Raw genomic sequence first — 15,517 nt, forward strand, 5'->3', positions numbered from 1 at the left:
AAACAGAAAAAAAAAAAGACAAGCATTGCATATTTTAAATAAAGCAACATACAGCCCTTTTTGCCCTCTCCAATTATACGATGATAAAAGATCACCTTTATAAAGTAGAATGACCGGATTTTGTGGAACGTGGCTGTTTTGGCTCCAAGGTACTTGGAGCATTATAGTATCAGAGCCAGGATACAGCTGCCTTGTGACTAAGACGTCGTTCACTGAATAAGTGCTATCCAATCACTCGACGTCACCAGACATCTGTTTCCTGTTTTCATTCTTTCTTTCACTGTTATCATTTTATCCAAGTTACCCTTTCACCTGAAAACCATTTAGAAACCTACAGTAACCAGTGTGTGCACGCGTGTGTGTATCAAAGAAGTTGATTTAGAAAAAAAAAATGCTTTCAGCAACTTGTGCATTTTAATACAAAGAGCAGGAGTGGAAACACAGTTGCCTTCCCCCCTCTTCTCCTCCCAAAAATACACAATGATACATAAACACTTTTGTCTTCTGGTCTTCACTAATATGACTAACTTCCTTCTTTGCTTCCAGTTAAGTAGCTTTCCTGTTGAGTACCACCACCTCCACATAACACAATTGTGAATTGATTCATAAAAACAGAAACATTATGGCACAAATAAGGGAAGGCAATAAATACTCTTCCCCCCCTCCAACTCCTTCCAAATGGAGGCAGTAGTATTGTAATAACAGAAAAAAAAAAAGGCCAAAAAAAAAAGAGTATTGCTTGTCATTTAAGTTTCCAAACCAACAATCATCAGGATGCAGAACAGGATACATCTAAAGTGAGAAAGTTATTTACTTCACATTCAAGTTAACACTACCTATACTTGTTTTGGCACAAGGTATTAGCCCTAACGTGCCAAAAAAGCGTTGTGCACCTTAAAAAATACTTATGTTAACGCCACTAAGACCAAAATCCTCCTATTCACAATCCAATTTTGTATTGGTGTTGTTTTGCTATGCTTCACCTATACTTAAAACCACAAGTCAGGTCCCATTATTAATAGCATCTTGCACACGTTAACAACTGACAACAGAAACTGAAGAGTAAATTGTCAAAAAATTAGTTATATTTCATTATTAATCTCTGGATTCCATCCTATTTTATCAGCATGAGGATGGAAGACATTTTACTTTGCTTTGGGTTACAGATGCTCATACTAATTGTAAATGTCATTTGTTGACTGACGCGACAATCTGGGTTGGTTTGACAAACGCCAAAAAAAAATTAATCTGCTTCGTGTTATTCTCTGAAAGAAAACGCAGATGATTTTTTTCTTGGGGCACACAAGTGAATTGCAGGTGTTACACAGGAGAAGCAGATTCTGGCACTTGGACGGCTTTCTCGAGGAGATGGGATGGTTTGGCAGCTACAGGAAACTATAAGCAGCATTTCCAAAGGCACATAAAAAATTGGAAAGCAAGACTTATTCTTGTGTTCTGGTCTTCCGGACCATTTCCTGCATCCTGATATCCAAATTATCCCCATTTTAAAGCCAAATTCAGCTTCCATTAAAAGTTCAAGTCATTATGAAGCATCTTATTAACCTGTGAGGAGTCAGATCAAGTTCTGACACATGAATGTAGACTCATCTTTCAATTTACTGCTTGGTTTGTCATCCCAAATGCCCAATCCTAATCATGCACATGAAACCTAGGATAGAAATAACATAGTACGATAGACAACTTGTTGGAAAATTTATTTACCCAGACTGATAATTGACACTATTGATAAATTGATACTATGTCCCATAAAAGTACTTTGTTGATAATTTTTACATCTCCGAAATTAATTTGTCTGCTGCCACAAACAGCCTGAGATCAAGCTGAAAACTGCACCCTTACTGCATGTTTTGTGCATCACTATCTAATGTCATCAGATGCAAGGATATTCATTCACCTTGGATTCTGCGATGCATTTTTATTGATGACATTACATTTGTGTCTGGATAAGTTTTAAGTGCTGTTTGAATAAAGATAACCATTGATTTAAGAGAGCTATCCTTTGTTTTTTAAATTTAGATAAAATTCTTTTAAACTGCACACCATGTCTTTCTCAATTCCATCTGAAGGAATAAGACAATAAATAAGTAAATAAATCTCTCTCAAACATTGTTGCTATTGATGGCAGTGGCAAAATGCAAATCATTGCTGTAGACTTGAAGATGTTAATGAATTCTTCTGTACTTTGTACGATGTTTTCAGTTGTTCTTAATTTTCCCCATCCAAAAAATAAGGGATGGTTTACTTCTCAGAGGTATTCAAGATAGCATTCCAATTAATGTTGTAGAAAATTTTATGCACCACTTGTAAAACTTAATATTGTTTTGTACAACCATGTTTCAGATTTTATTTTGAGGGGAGAAGAATGCAAACTACAAGTCAAGCTACTCTCTGGAATCATCCCCTAAAACAGATGTAGCACTGGGATATTTTTTCTGAAAAAGTAAACAGTAAATCATAGCAAGAGAAAGTGCCCAAACACACGCTTTATTTATGTCAGACTCTAAACTGTTTCCAAACGTTAAGATTTTTTATGGACAGTATTATGACAATAAAAAAATTGAGAGCTACGCCAGTAGATTACATAAACAATAATTTTTGTTTTGTCTGGTGTAACAGGAGTCTTAAAAAAAACAAACACCACTTTGTATCCATTATTTCATACCCAGATGTTTCCTGTACACCTGCAGTTGTCTCTAGTCCTGAATTCATGAGCTATAGTATTTTAGCAGCCTCTCATCAGTTGGTTTCAGAATTTTCTTGTCTGCCATGTTTACGATCCATCCTGGAGCAAGACCAAAAAATATCTGCCTGGGATCCTTGCGTGTGCTTAACATTTTGAAGAGCTCATCTTTAGTTATGTCTGGTAGGGAATAACCATATTTCTTGGCAAGTTCAAGCCTGGCTTCTTCAACCTTGGATGGATCTGCCAGATACCCCCGATTACTGGCATCTGTGTAGTAGCGAACTAGATCTTCAGGTGGAAGCATCCGCTTTGGAATAGGCTGGCCACGCAGAAAAAACACTACTGGCTTAATTAAAATTTCTGTGTGCAGAGAAGAGACAAAATTAGGTATGATGCTTTATAATCAACATTTAGAGACATTACACTTTTTCTTTGGTATTTTGTGCTAAAGAAGTTATTAAACTCATTTATTAAAGAATATCAAGCAAAAAACAAATCTTAATATTCTTGTTCAGAATTAAATATTTACAAGTCACACTTACCCAAACAAACAATTCTAGTGACAACTGTCACTATAAAGATCAGTTAAAACAATCCAGATGAATCATAATTTCTAATGCATTTAGAATGTCTGCTTTGGAAAGATACAATAACTAAGCCAGAAGATGGCATCTTATTCCAAAGATGGACTTCCAGGTTAGAAGTGGCTATTTACACAGTCAACAAGTATAGAATTTCATGTTTCTGTAAGTATTTTAAATGAAGAATCAACAGTATGTACACCTATTTAGACTGGATATAGGAAATAAATTCTTCACTCAGAGGGTGGTGAGGCCCTGGCACAGGCTGCCCAGAGAAGCTGCGGATGCCCCATCCCTGGAGGTGTTCAAGGCCAGGCTGGATGGGGCTTTGGGCAACCTGGTCTGGTGGGAGGTGTCCCTGCCCATGGCAGGGGGTTGGAACTAGGTGCCTTTAAGGTCCCTTCCAACCCAAACTATTCTGTGATTCTTTTTAGACATTTGTGAGAGTATCCTCTCCTCAAATTTTGCTACAGTCGGCAAGTTACTTTCCAGACCCTTTTAAATTCAATATTTAGATCGTTTTCTGGATCAGAAAACAAACAAACTTGTATCAGTCCAGGGTAACATATTTTGCACACTGGAAAATATCTACTCCTCTTGTCCTCAGCTTCATTCACACATGAAATCTCCATTATGGCCAATAAAAAGTGCATGAATGAATATTAGACAGGATGCAGCCTCAAGCAAAGTAAAGCCACATTCTTCAGTGAAAGTGTTCTCAAAACAATAGCCATTTTGACTGGAACCATTCTGACCTTCTCTAGCTTAGTTACTTCCTCACTTTAAGTGGAAAAGTATTTAAATAAAATATATCAACAACCCATTGTTATTTAAGCCCATTTTTTCCCCTGAATTTTCCTAGGGTTATTAAATGTGTGGAAAAGTTGAAATACAAAAATCCAAAGAAACAGTCCTTTATTAGTTCCACTATCTACAGAGCTACTTACATTTCTTTAACTGGTTGATTGGTAAATAACTATTAACACTAGTAGGGCTCAGCAGGTGAACAGTTAAACAGTTAAAAAAGCACATAGTGTTATATATAACATATATATATATGTTGCTGGATGTCTCAGAACAGAGAAAGTGGAGGATCATCCAGTAAGAACTATTTGGAGAGATTTGGATGACTTCATCTTCTCACAGACAGAAAAGAGTGGAAATCCTTACCCAAGCTCCTTGGATCGTAGAACGATGTTGTAATAACACCTCCATTTTTTTCTATGGTTGCAATTGCTAACTCAGATGCCCTTTGTACTTCAATGTTTACTTTTGCTGAAAAAATATCAGCACCCTGTAAGTTTCAAAACATATTAGAGTAACATTAAAATGACTGTTTTAAGGCATACATTCAATCCTCTCTGCAAACTTACAAGAAACATTAAGTCCTGCAAAATATTGATTTGTCTGTTTGGTGCACTGAGAACAGTAACCATATTGTTCTCATTCAGTCACTTTGGTTCAAGTAAAAAAGCCTGCCTGTCCAAAATTTTCAGACATTTCTTTCAGTACATTCTAGTTTTCTGTTCTGAAATACTTTTTTGACCTCTTGTTATGTGTTCCTTAACCTTTGTATAGTCTCTCTGGTCTTGAAACACCACCCTATTATTTTGCTAACACACAGTGCCCTCTAGTGGATTTAATATCACAAAAAAAATCCACAGAAAACTAACTTGCAAAAACAAAGATGCTTCCAAAACAGAGGAAGGAGAAGGACAGTTGGACAGCCTGGTGTGGAAAAATTGAAAACTCAATGCTTTACACCGCCTAAAACAAATTTATTTTGTATGCATACCTCCTCCACCAGCTGGATGCCATAATCTCGTTTGAGAGGTTGTACTGTTACACCTCTGGCATTAGTAAGCTGTGTTAAGTCAATTGGTTGTGTGGGGTCAACTCTACCCAGATCAATCAGGTACTGCAGCTTCTGAAGACTGAGTGGTTGATACTGACGTCTGAGGCTGGGGAGAGGAAAAAAAAAAAGGAACAAAAGATGTTTATGAAACTTGAATAGACCTGGTCAATGATATACAGCACATATTGCATTTTCTACCTAGTCCTAGAACTACCAAGAAAATGCTTGAAACAGTCATCCATAAGCCAAAACCATATTTGCATTAAACTAAACTTACAAGCCTCAGTTAGAGCTCAAGACTGCATTACGCATTCAGTTCCCATCCCTAACATGACATTAATCCTTTTACTCCAGAATACCTCTCTATCTGCTGACTGTTTTAAGGAAGCAGCAAGACATGAAGAAATTGAAGCATCAGCATTTCTTGGTAAGTCAACAAGATTCTGAATAACTATCACTTTCAAAGTGAATCCATCTTGGCAGCCTCAGTGATGCATCTGGAAAATCTGACCAAAAGAAATATCCAACCAACCAAAAGACAACAAATGAATAAAAACAAACAAAAAACACCCACAATAAAAACACAAAGTGCCTCTGCCTTTCCATAGAAATTTAGTCAGAGTAGCAGCCAAGCCCAGTATATGCTCCTGCACCGCTTGCCTCTATCCAACAAGTTTTTTTTAGTTCATTACCACTGCACCTGACATCTAACAGGTAGTAAATGGAATCTTCCTCAACATCCTCCAAGGGAGGGAAATATTAAGAACATCTACATTAATCCATATCCCCAAAGGAAAATGGAATATTTTGTCAGTAGCTGTCATCTTCAGCAGAATCTGCTGTTGCATTTTATGAAGTTCTAACTTTACTGCACAAACCAATCCTCTGGGTAGTCCTTCCTGGTTCTACACCTCCTGCATACCAGTTATGCTGCTGCTCGGAACTTTCTCAAATGATCTATTTCACCACCACTACTGGAAATCTGTGTTAGTAGAAAAAATGAAAAGCTTATCTCTGTTAATGGTATGCTAAGCAAAACGAAACAGAAAACAACCAAGCAGCAGAATTACCCGTCAGACAGTTCCTAACAGAGCAAGAGTTCAAAAAGCAGAGAAACACCACTGCAGACAGAAAAAAAAAGAATGATGTGAAGATAAACAGGTAGAGACACTGTTCAGCATGTTCCTATCCTGCCACAATAGTCTCTCAATTGCACTTACCATGTTCACTAGAAAAACATTTACAGTAGCCTCATACTGGAATTTTGAAAACATTGAAAAATTATGAAGTTTTTTTTGTTGTTTCCACATGTGCCAGATGTGGTCAAAAAGCACCGAAACATTGTTCAATTTTTTTCACTGCAGAGGCTTGGATTTGTGTTCTTTGTGAATAAACTTGTGACTGCTGTTAACATAATATCAGCGTCTGCATTCTGCAGCACATCCTCTGTGTATCAAAAGTGCTTCTTGGTTACTCTTACAATAAATTAAGTAAAGAGGGAGAGTACTTGGAAATATAGTTTAAAACACTTCAAAACTAACAAGACTTGCACAGAAAACCTTTAATAATAGAGGACAGGTCTGTAAGTTACACTTCATGTATAAATTGAAACTATAAAAGTGTGCAGGTATTTGCTGAAGTTTTATCAGCAAATGAAATCAAACTGCAAGTTTAACAACTTCTGAATAAATACACATTAGTACTTTCATTCTTCAACTGTCTGCTAGATGTGGCGCATTTTTGTAACTAGTACCTGTAGCAGAGCAGCACTGTATGGATATAGAAGTTTTTGAGACCATATGTAAAGGCAACAAAATGGTTAGTGACACAGGCAACATGCATGCTATCGTAGGAAACAAAAACCAGATTTAAACAAAAAGGACAAAAAAAACACAGAATTTTTATCTGTCAGTATAGCAAAGAAAATGAATAAAAACACTGACACACAGATCCACAGCTAAGAATAGCAACTAGAGAAAAGACATGTTAGGACAATCATTTTAAAAAGCTGGAAGATGGACAATGGCACAAGCAAGTACAATGTGAAAAAGGGACAGAAGTGACAGCCAAGGCAGAATGCCTGAGAACAATGGCGAAAGATGACTTAATGGACTCATCCAACAGATTTGGTATTAAACAGTTTAAGATACTAGGTGGAACAGATGGAGCACGGACAGACAAAGGCAGCAGCTTCGCATGGCTAAAATGTACAGTAATGAGCAGAAGCAGGTTTGTTTGGCTGGCAGCAGATCAGAGCTTCGAGTGAATAAAGCAAAGTGAAATAACAAAGAAAGACTTTGGATTACACTTCCAAGCCTAACATCTTCACAGGAGTTCACTAATGGGGCCGTTTCCAGTCAGTCCAATGGGCTATCTGCTGAGAAGAGAGGAATGGGAAAAAACAAACATGTACAGAGGAATGGCCTCAGAGGAGAAATGCGCTCAGCTGTAGGGGCATGGGCACATGCAACATACGAAGAATCATGCAAAGAAAAGGGCAAATAAGAGGCATAAAACAACAAAAAATAAATTAATTCATTAAAATAAATTAAATCTCCCAAGAAATGAGAGATTGTGCTGACAGGCAAGCTAACGATCACAGAGGAATATCTCATCTTCAGTGAGTCCTGTTTTGGCATATTATACAGATTCTGGCTTCAGGAGAACACTTAAACTCAGAAGTTAATCAGCCTGCTTAAATGTGAGGAAACTTACCTATGTCCCTCATTAAACCCATACTTTGGTATGGCCAAATAAAATGGAGTTTGGCCACCCTCAAAGCCTAATCGGGGACGATTTCCTCTTTGTCTTTCTCCTTTGTGACCTCTGCCACACTTTCTACCTCCATATCTTCCGCGACCACGTCTTTTCTCCTTGAAAACAAAGAACGGCACAGTTAGTCAACGACTTTGTAGATAAATATTTATAAAACAGAAGATTTCAGAGGTATAACCAACTTAACAAAATGCCGATTCTCGGAGGGAAAAAAAATAGCTCTTTTCTAAGGGGAAAAATACTCAGAAAAGCAGTTGATGTCATTTTTGCACACAGTTCTAGGCAGGTATTGCAACAAAAGAAATACCAGTACTTAATCCTACCTCTTAATATCCTGCTCTCCCCAAGTTAGATAATTCCTCTGAATTAACCTTTGATATTTCCTCCTATTTCACAAGAAAGCTGCTCAGTGCTCAGAAATTTCTGAACACTAACAATGAAAAAAATCACTTCAAGGGAACAGACTACACATGCTATACATACATATAGTTCTTTTCATGGACTCAGACTTTTTAGCAAGTCTGAAACCACTGGCTACAAATCAGAAGAGAAGATTATATTTCAAAACTTTATTACTGCTTAAATTAAGACCATGAAACTACACAATTAGTTTCCTGAGCGCTTTAAATTAGAATTGCAGCCATAAGTACAGCATTTCAGCAATCCTCTTGCACTCACCTCCTGTTTGTGCCAGGAAAAGCACTTACATAGCTAAATGGTGAACAGGATCAAAGATCTAAGCAAAGGTAAAACTATTTCAATATAAAAAAACTAGGTAAACTTGCAGGCACAATAGAAAGCATAAAAGGTAAAACTAGAGCATAAAAGGTAAAACTAGGTAAAACTAGATCAAGGGGGGGAATGGAGGCAGGTGCCTATTCGGGGTGGTAGGCGAGCCCTCTCTCTGCCCACCTCACCTTCTCATCTACCCTTAAATAATCGATATGAAGGACTAGAACAAGACAATCCGAACGATAAAGTAGATAAAAACCCGTCCCAGCTGGAGGGGGCGCCTAAGACAAGGCGACCTACACACCGCATGGCCACATCATCCTTCAAAAAAGAAAGAAGGGCTATTGTTATGGGGGGCTCCCTTCTGAAAGGGACAGAGGGACCGATATGCCGACCGGACCCAACTCGCAGAGAAGTCTGTTGCCTCCCTGGGGCTCGGGTGAGAGACTTCGCCAAGAAAGTCCAGCGCCTGGTACGGCCCACTGACTACTACCCGCTACTGGTCTTTCAGGCTGGTAGCGATGAAGTAGCAACGAGAAGTCCGAAGGCGATCAAAAGAGACTTTAGGGATTTGGGGCGACTACTTAGAGGATCAGGGGCGCAGGTTGTGTTTGCCTCTGTCCTTCCGATAGGGGGGATCGAAGCTGAAAGGCGTGCTGTTCACATAAACTCGTGGCTTCGAGACTGGTGTGACCGGCAGAACTTTGGGTTCTTTGATCACGGGAAGGTCTATGCTACACAGGGCCTGATGGCACCGGATGGGATGGGCCTCTCTCGGAGAGGGGTAAGGATCTTTGGTCAGGAGTTGGCAGGGCTGGTAGATAGGGCTTTAAACTAGAGTCGAAGGGGGAAGGGGCTAAAACCAGGCACACCGGTGAAGACCTAAGGGAAGGTACGCTAGAATCAGAGGGGCTGGGTGCCAGTGAGGTCCTTCGGGCAGATCCACAAGGTGCTGAGTGTAAGGAGACGCACCTGAAGTGCTTCTACACGAACGCACGCAGTATGAGGAATAAAATGGATGAGCTAGAAGTCCTGGCCCAGTCCTGCAACTACGATATCATCGGCATAAGCGAAACCTGGTGGGATGAGTCCTGTGACTGGGGTGTCGCGATAGATGGTTACAGGCTCTTCAGGAGGGACAGGCAGGGTAGGCGAGGTGGTGGGGTGGCGATGTATGTGAAGCAGGGGCTGGACTGTGTGGAACTTCAGGTCGGAGATGGCAAAGTTGAGAGCCTCTGGGTAAGGATCAAGGGACGAACGAATAAAGGGGATGTCGTTGTGGGAGTCTATTACAGACCGCCTGGCCAGGACGATAGCGCCGATAAATTATTCTTTACAGAACTAAGAGAGGCCTCGAGATTAACTCCCCTTGTCCTTATGGGGGACTTCAACTTGCCAGACGTTAACTGGGAGTGCCACACGGCTGACACGAGCAAGTCCAGGAGGTTCATGAAGCACCTAGATGATAACTTCTTGGTGCAGGTGCTAACGGAGCCAACTAGGAAAGGTGCCCTCCTAGACCTGTTGCTGGAGAACAGAGAGGGTCTGGCGGGAGATGTGGTGATTGGTGGCCGCCTTGGTCAAAGCGACCATGAAGTGGTTGAGTTCAAAATTTACGGTGACAGAAAGAAAAGTGCCACCAAAACCTCATCCCTAGATATGGGGAAAGCGGACTTCAGGCTGCTCAGGGAACTAGTCAGCAAGGTCCCCTGGGAAACTGCTCTTGAAGGCCTCGATGTCCACCAGTGCTGGTCATTCTTTAAACGATGCCTCCTAGAAGCACAAGATCAGGCAATTCCTAAATATCGCAAGTCAGGCAGGCGGGGCAGGAGGCCGGCGTGGCTGACCAGGAACATTCTAATGGAGATTAGGCGGAAACAGAGAGTGTTTCGCTACTGGAAGGAGGGCCAGGTGTCATGGAAAGAATACAGGGATGCCGTTCGTGTTTGTAGGCAGAAAATTCGTGTGGCCAAAGCACACCTAGAGTTGAAGCTGGCTGTGTCTGTGAGAGAAAATAAAAAGGGCTTTTTCAGATATGTGAATGGAAAAAGGAGAACTAAAGAATACATAGGGCCGCTCCTTGATAGGGAAGGTCTCCTCACAGACAATGACATAGGCAAAGCAGAGACGCTTAACGCCTTCTTCGCCTCTGTCTTCAATGCCGATGATGGGCTTCGGGACCCAGGGTGCCCTGAGCTAGAGGACTGGGACGGTGGGGATGACAAACTCCCAACCGACCCTGAACGTGTGCGGGATTTGCTACTCCACCTGGATCCCTACAAGTCCATGGGTCCGGATGGGATTCATCCCCGGGTGCTGAAAGACCTGGCGGACGTCATCGCGGAACCTCTCTCAATTATTTTTCAACGATCCTGGGAATTTGGAGAGGTCCCGGTAGACTGGAAGCTGGCAAATGTTGTGCCGATTTACAAGAAGGGTCAGAAAGAAGACCCTAGCAATTACAGGCCTGTCAGTCTCACGTCAGTGCCTGGTAAAATCATGGAGAACATGGTTCTCGAACTTATTGAGGCTCACCTGGGGGACAAAGCAGTCATTGGTCCCAGCCAGCATGGGTTTGTGAAGGGCAGGTCCTGCCTAACTAACCTGATTTCCTTTTATGATAAGATCACCCGTATGATGGACCAAGGGAAACCAGCTGATGTGATTTTTTTGGACTTCAGCAAGGCTTTTGACACGGTTTCCCATAGGATCCTACTGGACAAAATGTCCACCATACAGCTAAATAAAAACATCATACGATGGGTGAGCAATTGGCTAACGGGCAGGGCCCAAAGGGTTATAGTAAATGGGGCTGCATCAGGCTGGCGGGCGGTCACCAGTGGGGTCCCTCAAGGCTCCATTTTAGGGCCGGTACTTTTCAATATTTTTATAAACGATCTGGATGTAGGAATAGAAGGTATTTTGAGCAAGTTTGCTGATGACACCAAACTTGGAGGAGTTGTGGACTCGAATGAGGGTGGAAAGGCCTTGCAGAGGGATCTGGATAGGTTAGAGAGCTGGGCGATCACCAACCGCATGAAGTTCAATAAGAGCAAGTGCCGGGTCCTGCACCTGGGACGGGGAAACCCTGGCTGCACGTACAGACTGGGCGATGAGACGCTAGAGAGCAGCCTAGAAGAGAGGGATCTGGGGGTCGTGGTTGACAGCAAGTTGAATATGAGCCAGCAGTGTGCCCTGGCGGCCAGGAGGGCCAACCGTGTCCTGGGGTGCATCAAGCACGGCATCGCTAGTAGGTCAAGGGAGGTGATTGTCCCGCTCTACTCTGCGCTGGTGCGGCCTCACCTCGAGTACTGTGTGCAGTTCTGGGCACCACAGTATAAAAAGGACATGAAACTGTTGGAGAGTGTCCAGAGGAGGGCTACGAAGATGGTGAAAGGCCTGGAGGGGAAGACGTACGAGGAACGGCTGAGGTCACTGGGCCTGTTCAGCCTGGAGAAGAGGAGGCTGAGGGGAGACCTCATCACAGTCTACAACTTCCTTGTAAGGGGGTGTCGAGAGGCAGGAGACCTTTTCTCCATTAACACCAGTGACAGGACCCGCGGGAACAGGGTTAAGCTGAGGCAGGGGAAATTTAGGCTCGACATCAGGAGGGGGTTCTTCACAGAGAGGGTGGTTGCACACTGGAACAGGCTCCCCAGGGAAGTGGTCACTGCACCGAGCCTGTCTGAATTTAAGAAGAGATTGGACTGTGCACTTAGTCACATGGTCTGAACTTTTGGGTAGACCTGTGCGGTATCAAGAGTTGGACTTGATGATCCTTAAGGGTCCCTTCCAACTCAGGATATTCTATGATTCTATGATTCTATTTCCCTCCCCCCCCCAAATTCAGATCAGCTGCACCACTCGGTACAGCACAGGTATGCCAGTAGCTGTAGCATTACAAGACAGGCAGTAAACAATGGTAGGAACGAGCACCTGGGAGTGCCAGATATTAAATGCAGCGGTGCGAGCCCTCACTGACCTAGCTATTAAAAGCCTACCGTGTCAGAGGGCTATACTTCATGCACTGAGGATTTTGCAGCACTAAGGATCACTTTGATTTCTTCATGCTGTGTTGGGGATAAGCCATAAGCTTCAGATTCCTCACTGCTGTGCTGAACGTAGTAAGGGATCTCTGCTCAGCTCCAAGAGGCACGACCATACCTGTGCACCATTTTGTAGGATCTATTTGGCCTCACAAAGTTTTCCCATTTAAGCTAACGTTGACTGGACTGCAAACACACGTGGAAGGAGCAGTGCCATATCGCTAAGTCTCGTATCTCCACAACAGAATACACAAACTTGCTATTTTCCATCGTGTTCCTCAACTTGAACCGGTAAAGCAACACATTTCAAATAGCATTTGTAATGCTTACAAGCTAACGTTGACTGAGTCCCTGCTGGATCAATAATAATTTAAAGAAGTCATTATTGAAGAGACTACAGGCAGTTTCTTCACATTCTATTCTCGTGTTCAACACTCAGCCAAACCGCGGACACCCCGTATCCTGCGGGTCTTGCTATGCAGTAACACTGCAGCACAGAACGTTCAGTGAAAGTGAGGTCTGAAAACTGTTCAGTGCATCACGGTACCTGACTATTTGTCTACCACCACAGACACAAAGTTTGATGTTTTATGCTTTCTATTGTGCCTGCAAGTTTTCCAAAGTTACCGATCACCTCCTGTATACTGTCATATTAGTAAGAAGGCCGATGTGGACATACATCAGAAAAAAATGCATGAACACGCTTGAAACACCTGATCTGAGATGCACAGCTTTACCTGTATTAATGCTAAGCAGCGTAAAGGTCAAGTGAAGCTTTACGCTAGACCGGACTATTCCTGCCACCAAAGGAAGCTGTCTCGTCCCTCACCCACACGCTGCTGCTTTACATGCAGGATCCCTTGTGCCGCCTGCCCCTGCATTGGACAGACCAGGGAATTAAACTGGATGAAAACTAACTTTTGGCCTAATTAGTTTTCATCAGGTTTAGTTCCGTGATCTGGCTCACTGCGCTCGGAGGCAGAGGGAGGGCACAACCTGCCCACACCGCCGTGTACGCAGTGGCTTCATTTAACACAAATACACGGGTGATTCGGGGTCAAAACTGGAGTGCAATTGGTATATTGACCAGACTGTCAGTGAAGTCAATCCAAACATCTGGATTGTTTTGGCAACTTGTTTGCGAAGTAAAATGCTCCTAAATCCACTCACATGAGCAGAATAATCACAGATTAAAGATGTCAGGTTCCATGAGAAAGAGAGGTGAGGTCAACTGTACAAGCTCTAACTTGTACAATTGTGGAGGCCAATAGTTAGTGCTAACATAGGAATAAAATAATAATTAATTTCCTACTTGAAATTGCAAGTTACTTGCTAAGGACCCAATGAGTATACAAAAAAATCTCTACTTTCAAGAGGTGATTTAAAAAAAAAAAAGTGTTTTCCTAACCCCAGCTGCTATCTTGAAAAATAAAAAGTCTTGAGAGAAAACACTGAAAGGAAAATATTAGCTCTACTTTCTTTAAACCTCAAATTCAGAAAATCTCAGAACTTCTGGATGCTAAACCTGAAGACGCTGTTTTGGGGCCTGAACTAGTCTGAAAATCCTTAAGAATAACCACATCAGCTCTGTACAGGACCTCTTCTTCCCGTTCCTCTTGACCCTGGTGAAGTTGGGTCAAGGTAAGTCACTCGACAGGGGAACCCTGACAGCTGCAGCAGGAGAGAACATCTATTTTCTTGCCTTGTCATATCTCTTTGCGGTTAAAAGTAAGCAAAGGAGTACTCACTAGCTCTGTAAGCCTTTCTAGAAAGCACTGTTGGTCCAATCCAACAGCCCCACATCCTGCTTGTGCTGGGGGCCTCAGACCTGGACGCAGCACTCCAGGTGGGGCCTCACAAGGGCAGAGCAGAGGGGCACAATCACCTCCCTCACCCTGCTGGCCTCACCCTGCTCTGTTGAAGCAGCCCAGGATGCAGTTGCCCTTCTGCACTGCAAGCGCACACTGCTGGCTCATGTCGAGCTTTTCATCCACCAGAACCCCCAAGTCCTTCTCTGCAGGGCTGCTCTCAGAGAGTTCTTCTCCCAGTCTGTGCTAATGTCTGGGATTGCCCCAACTCAGGTGCTTCACCTTGCACTTGGACTTGTTGAACCTCATTAGGTTCACACAGGCCCAATTCTCCAGTCTGCCCAGGTTCTTTTGGATATCTTGCCTTCCTTCTGTTGTATTAGCTGCACCACTTAGCTTGGTATCATCTACAAACTTGCTGAGGGCACACTCAATCCCACTGTCTGTGTCATTGATTAAGATATTAAAAAGCAGTGGTCCCAGGACAGACCTCTGAAGGACACCAGTCGTCACCAGCCTCCACTTGGACACAGAGCTATTGACCACCACCCTCTGTGCGCAGCCTTCAAGCCAATTCCCTACCCACGGAACGGTCCACCCAGTGACTTTTGTTACAGCCTCCCACCCACAACAACGGCCCCCAAGTTTAGCTAAGGCCACCCATCGCCCAGTCGTCTACAGGGACAGCCCCACGCACCCAGGCTCAGAGGACACGGGACAACGCACAACGCCGACACCCCCACCCGCCCGCCCGCCGCAGGCGCTCACCTTCTTTTTGGAGCCGGGGCTGGGCCTCAGGTTGGCCAGGCTGACCCTGGGCAGCGACCGCAGCAGCTCCAGGGCCTTGCTCCCGCCGGGGCCGCTCATCCCGGCCCAAGGGCGGCAGCGCCGCCGCCGGGGAGGAGCTGCTTTACGGCAGCAGCCGCAAAGCGCACCTCGCGGCACTGTCGCGCTTACCCCCCCTGCCCAGGCGGGAGCGCGCCCGGGAAAGCGCAGCCCCGACATGGCGGCCGGGG

The 15,517-nt window shown here is 43.3% G+C and overlaps 1 protein-coding gene across 1 annotated transcript; it reads right to left on the minus strand.

The window, feature by feature from the left end:
- Window positions 1–2,489: 2,489 nt before the first annotated feature.
- MRPL15 (mitochondrial ribosomal protein L15) lies at window positions 2,490–15,442 on the minus strand. Its single transcript, XM_083824811.1, has 5 exons — window positions 15,270–15,442; window positions 7,856–8,013; window positions 5,081–5,246; window positions 4,456–4,579; window positions 2,490–3,064 (listed from the first exon to the last, which is right to left on the minus strand). Exons 1-5 carry the CDS (start codon window positions 15,366–15,368, stop codon window positions 2,727–2,729), a joined length of 885 nt encoding a protein of 294 aa, XP_083680937.1. The 5' UTR covers window positions 15,369–15,442; the 3' UTR covers window positions 2,490–2,726.
- Between the last annotated feature and the right edge of the window lie 75 nt (window positions 15,443–15,517).

Source organism: Anser anser, assembly GCF_964211835.1.
Source record: "Anser anser genome assembly, chromosome: 2".
Lineage (NCBI taxonomy): Eukaryota > Metazoa > Chordata > Aves > Anseriformes > Anatidae > Anser > Anser anser.

Bases quoted from the DNA above. Each gene is read 5' to 3' on its own strand.
- MRPL15 (XM_083824811.1), bottom strand. From the start codon at position 15,368: ATGAGCGGCCCCGGCGGGAGCAAGGCCCTGGAGCTGCTGCGGTCGCTG. The intron at 5,247-7,855 runs GTAAGTTTCCTC...TCCTCTCCCCAG, and splicing joins GGGTTTAATGAGGGACATAG to CCTCAGACGTCAGTATCAAC. The intron at 3,065-4,455 runs GTAAGGATTTCC...CTCTGCACACAG, and splicing joins CTACGATCCAAGGAGCTTGG to AAATTTTAATTAAGCCAGTA.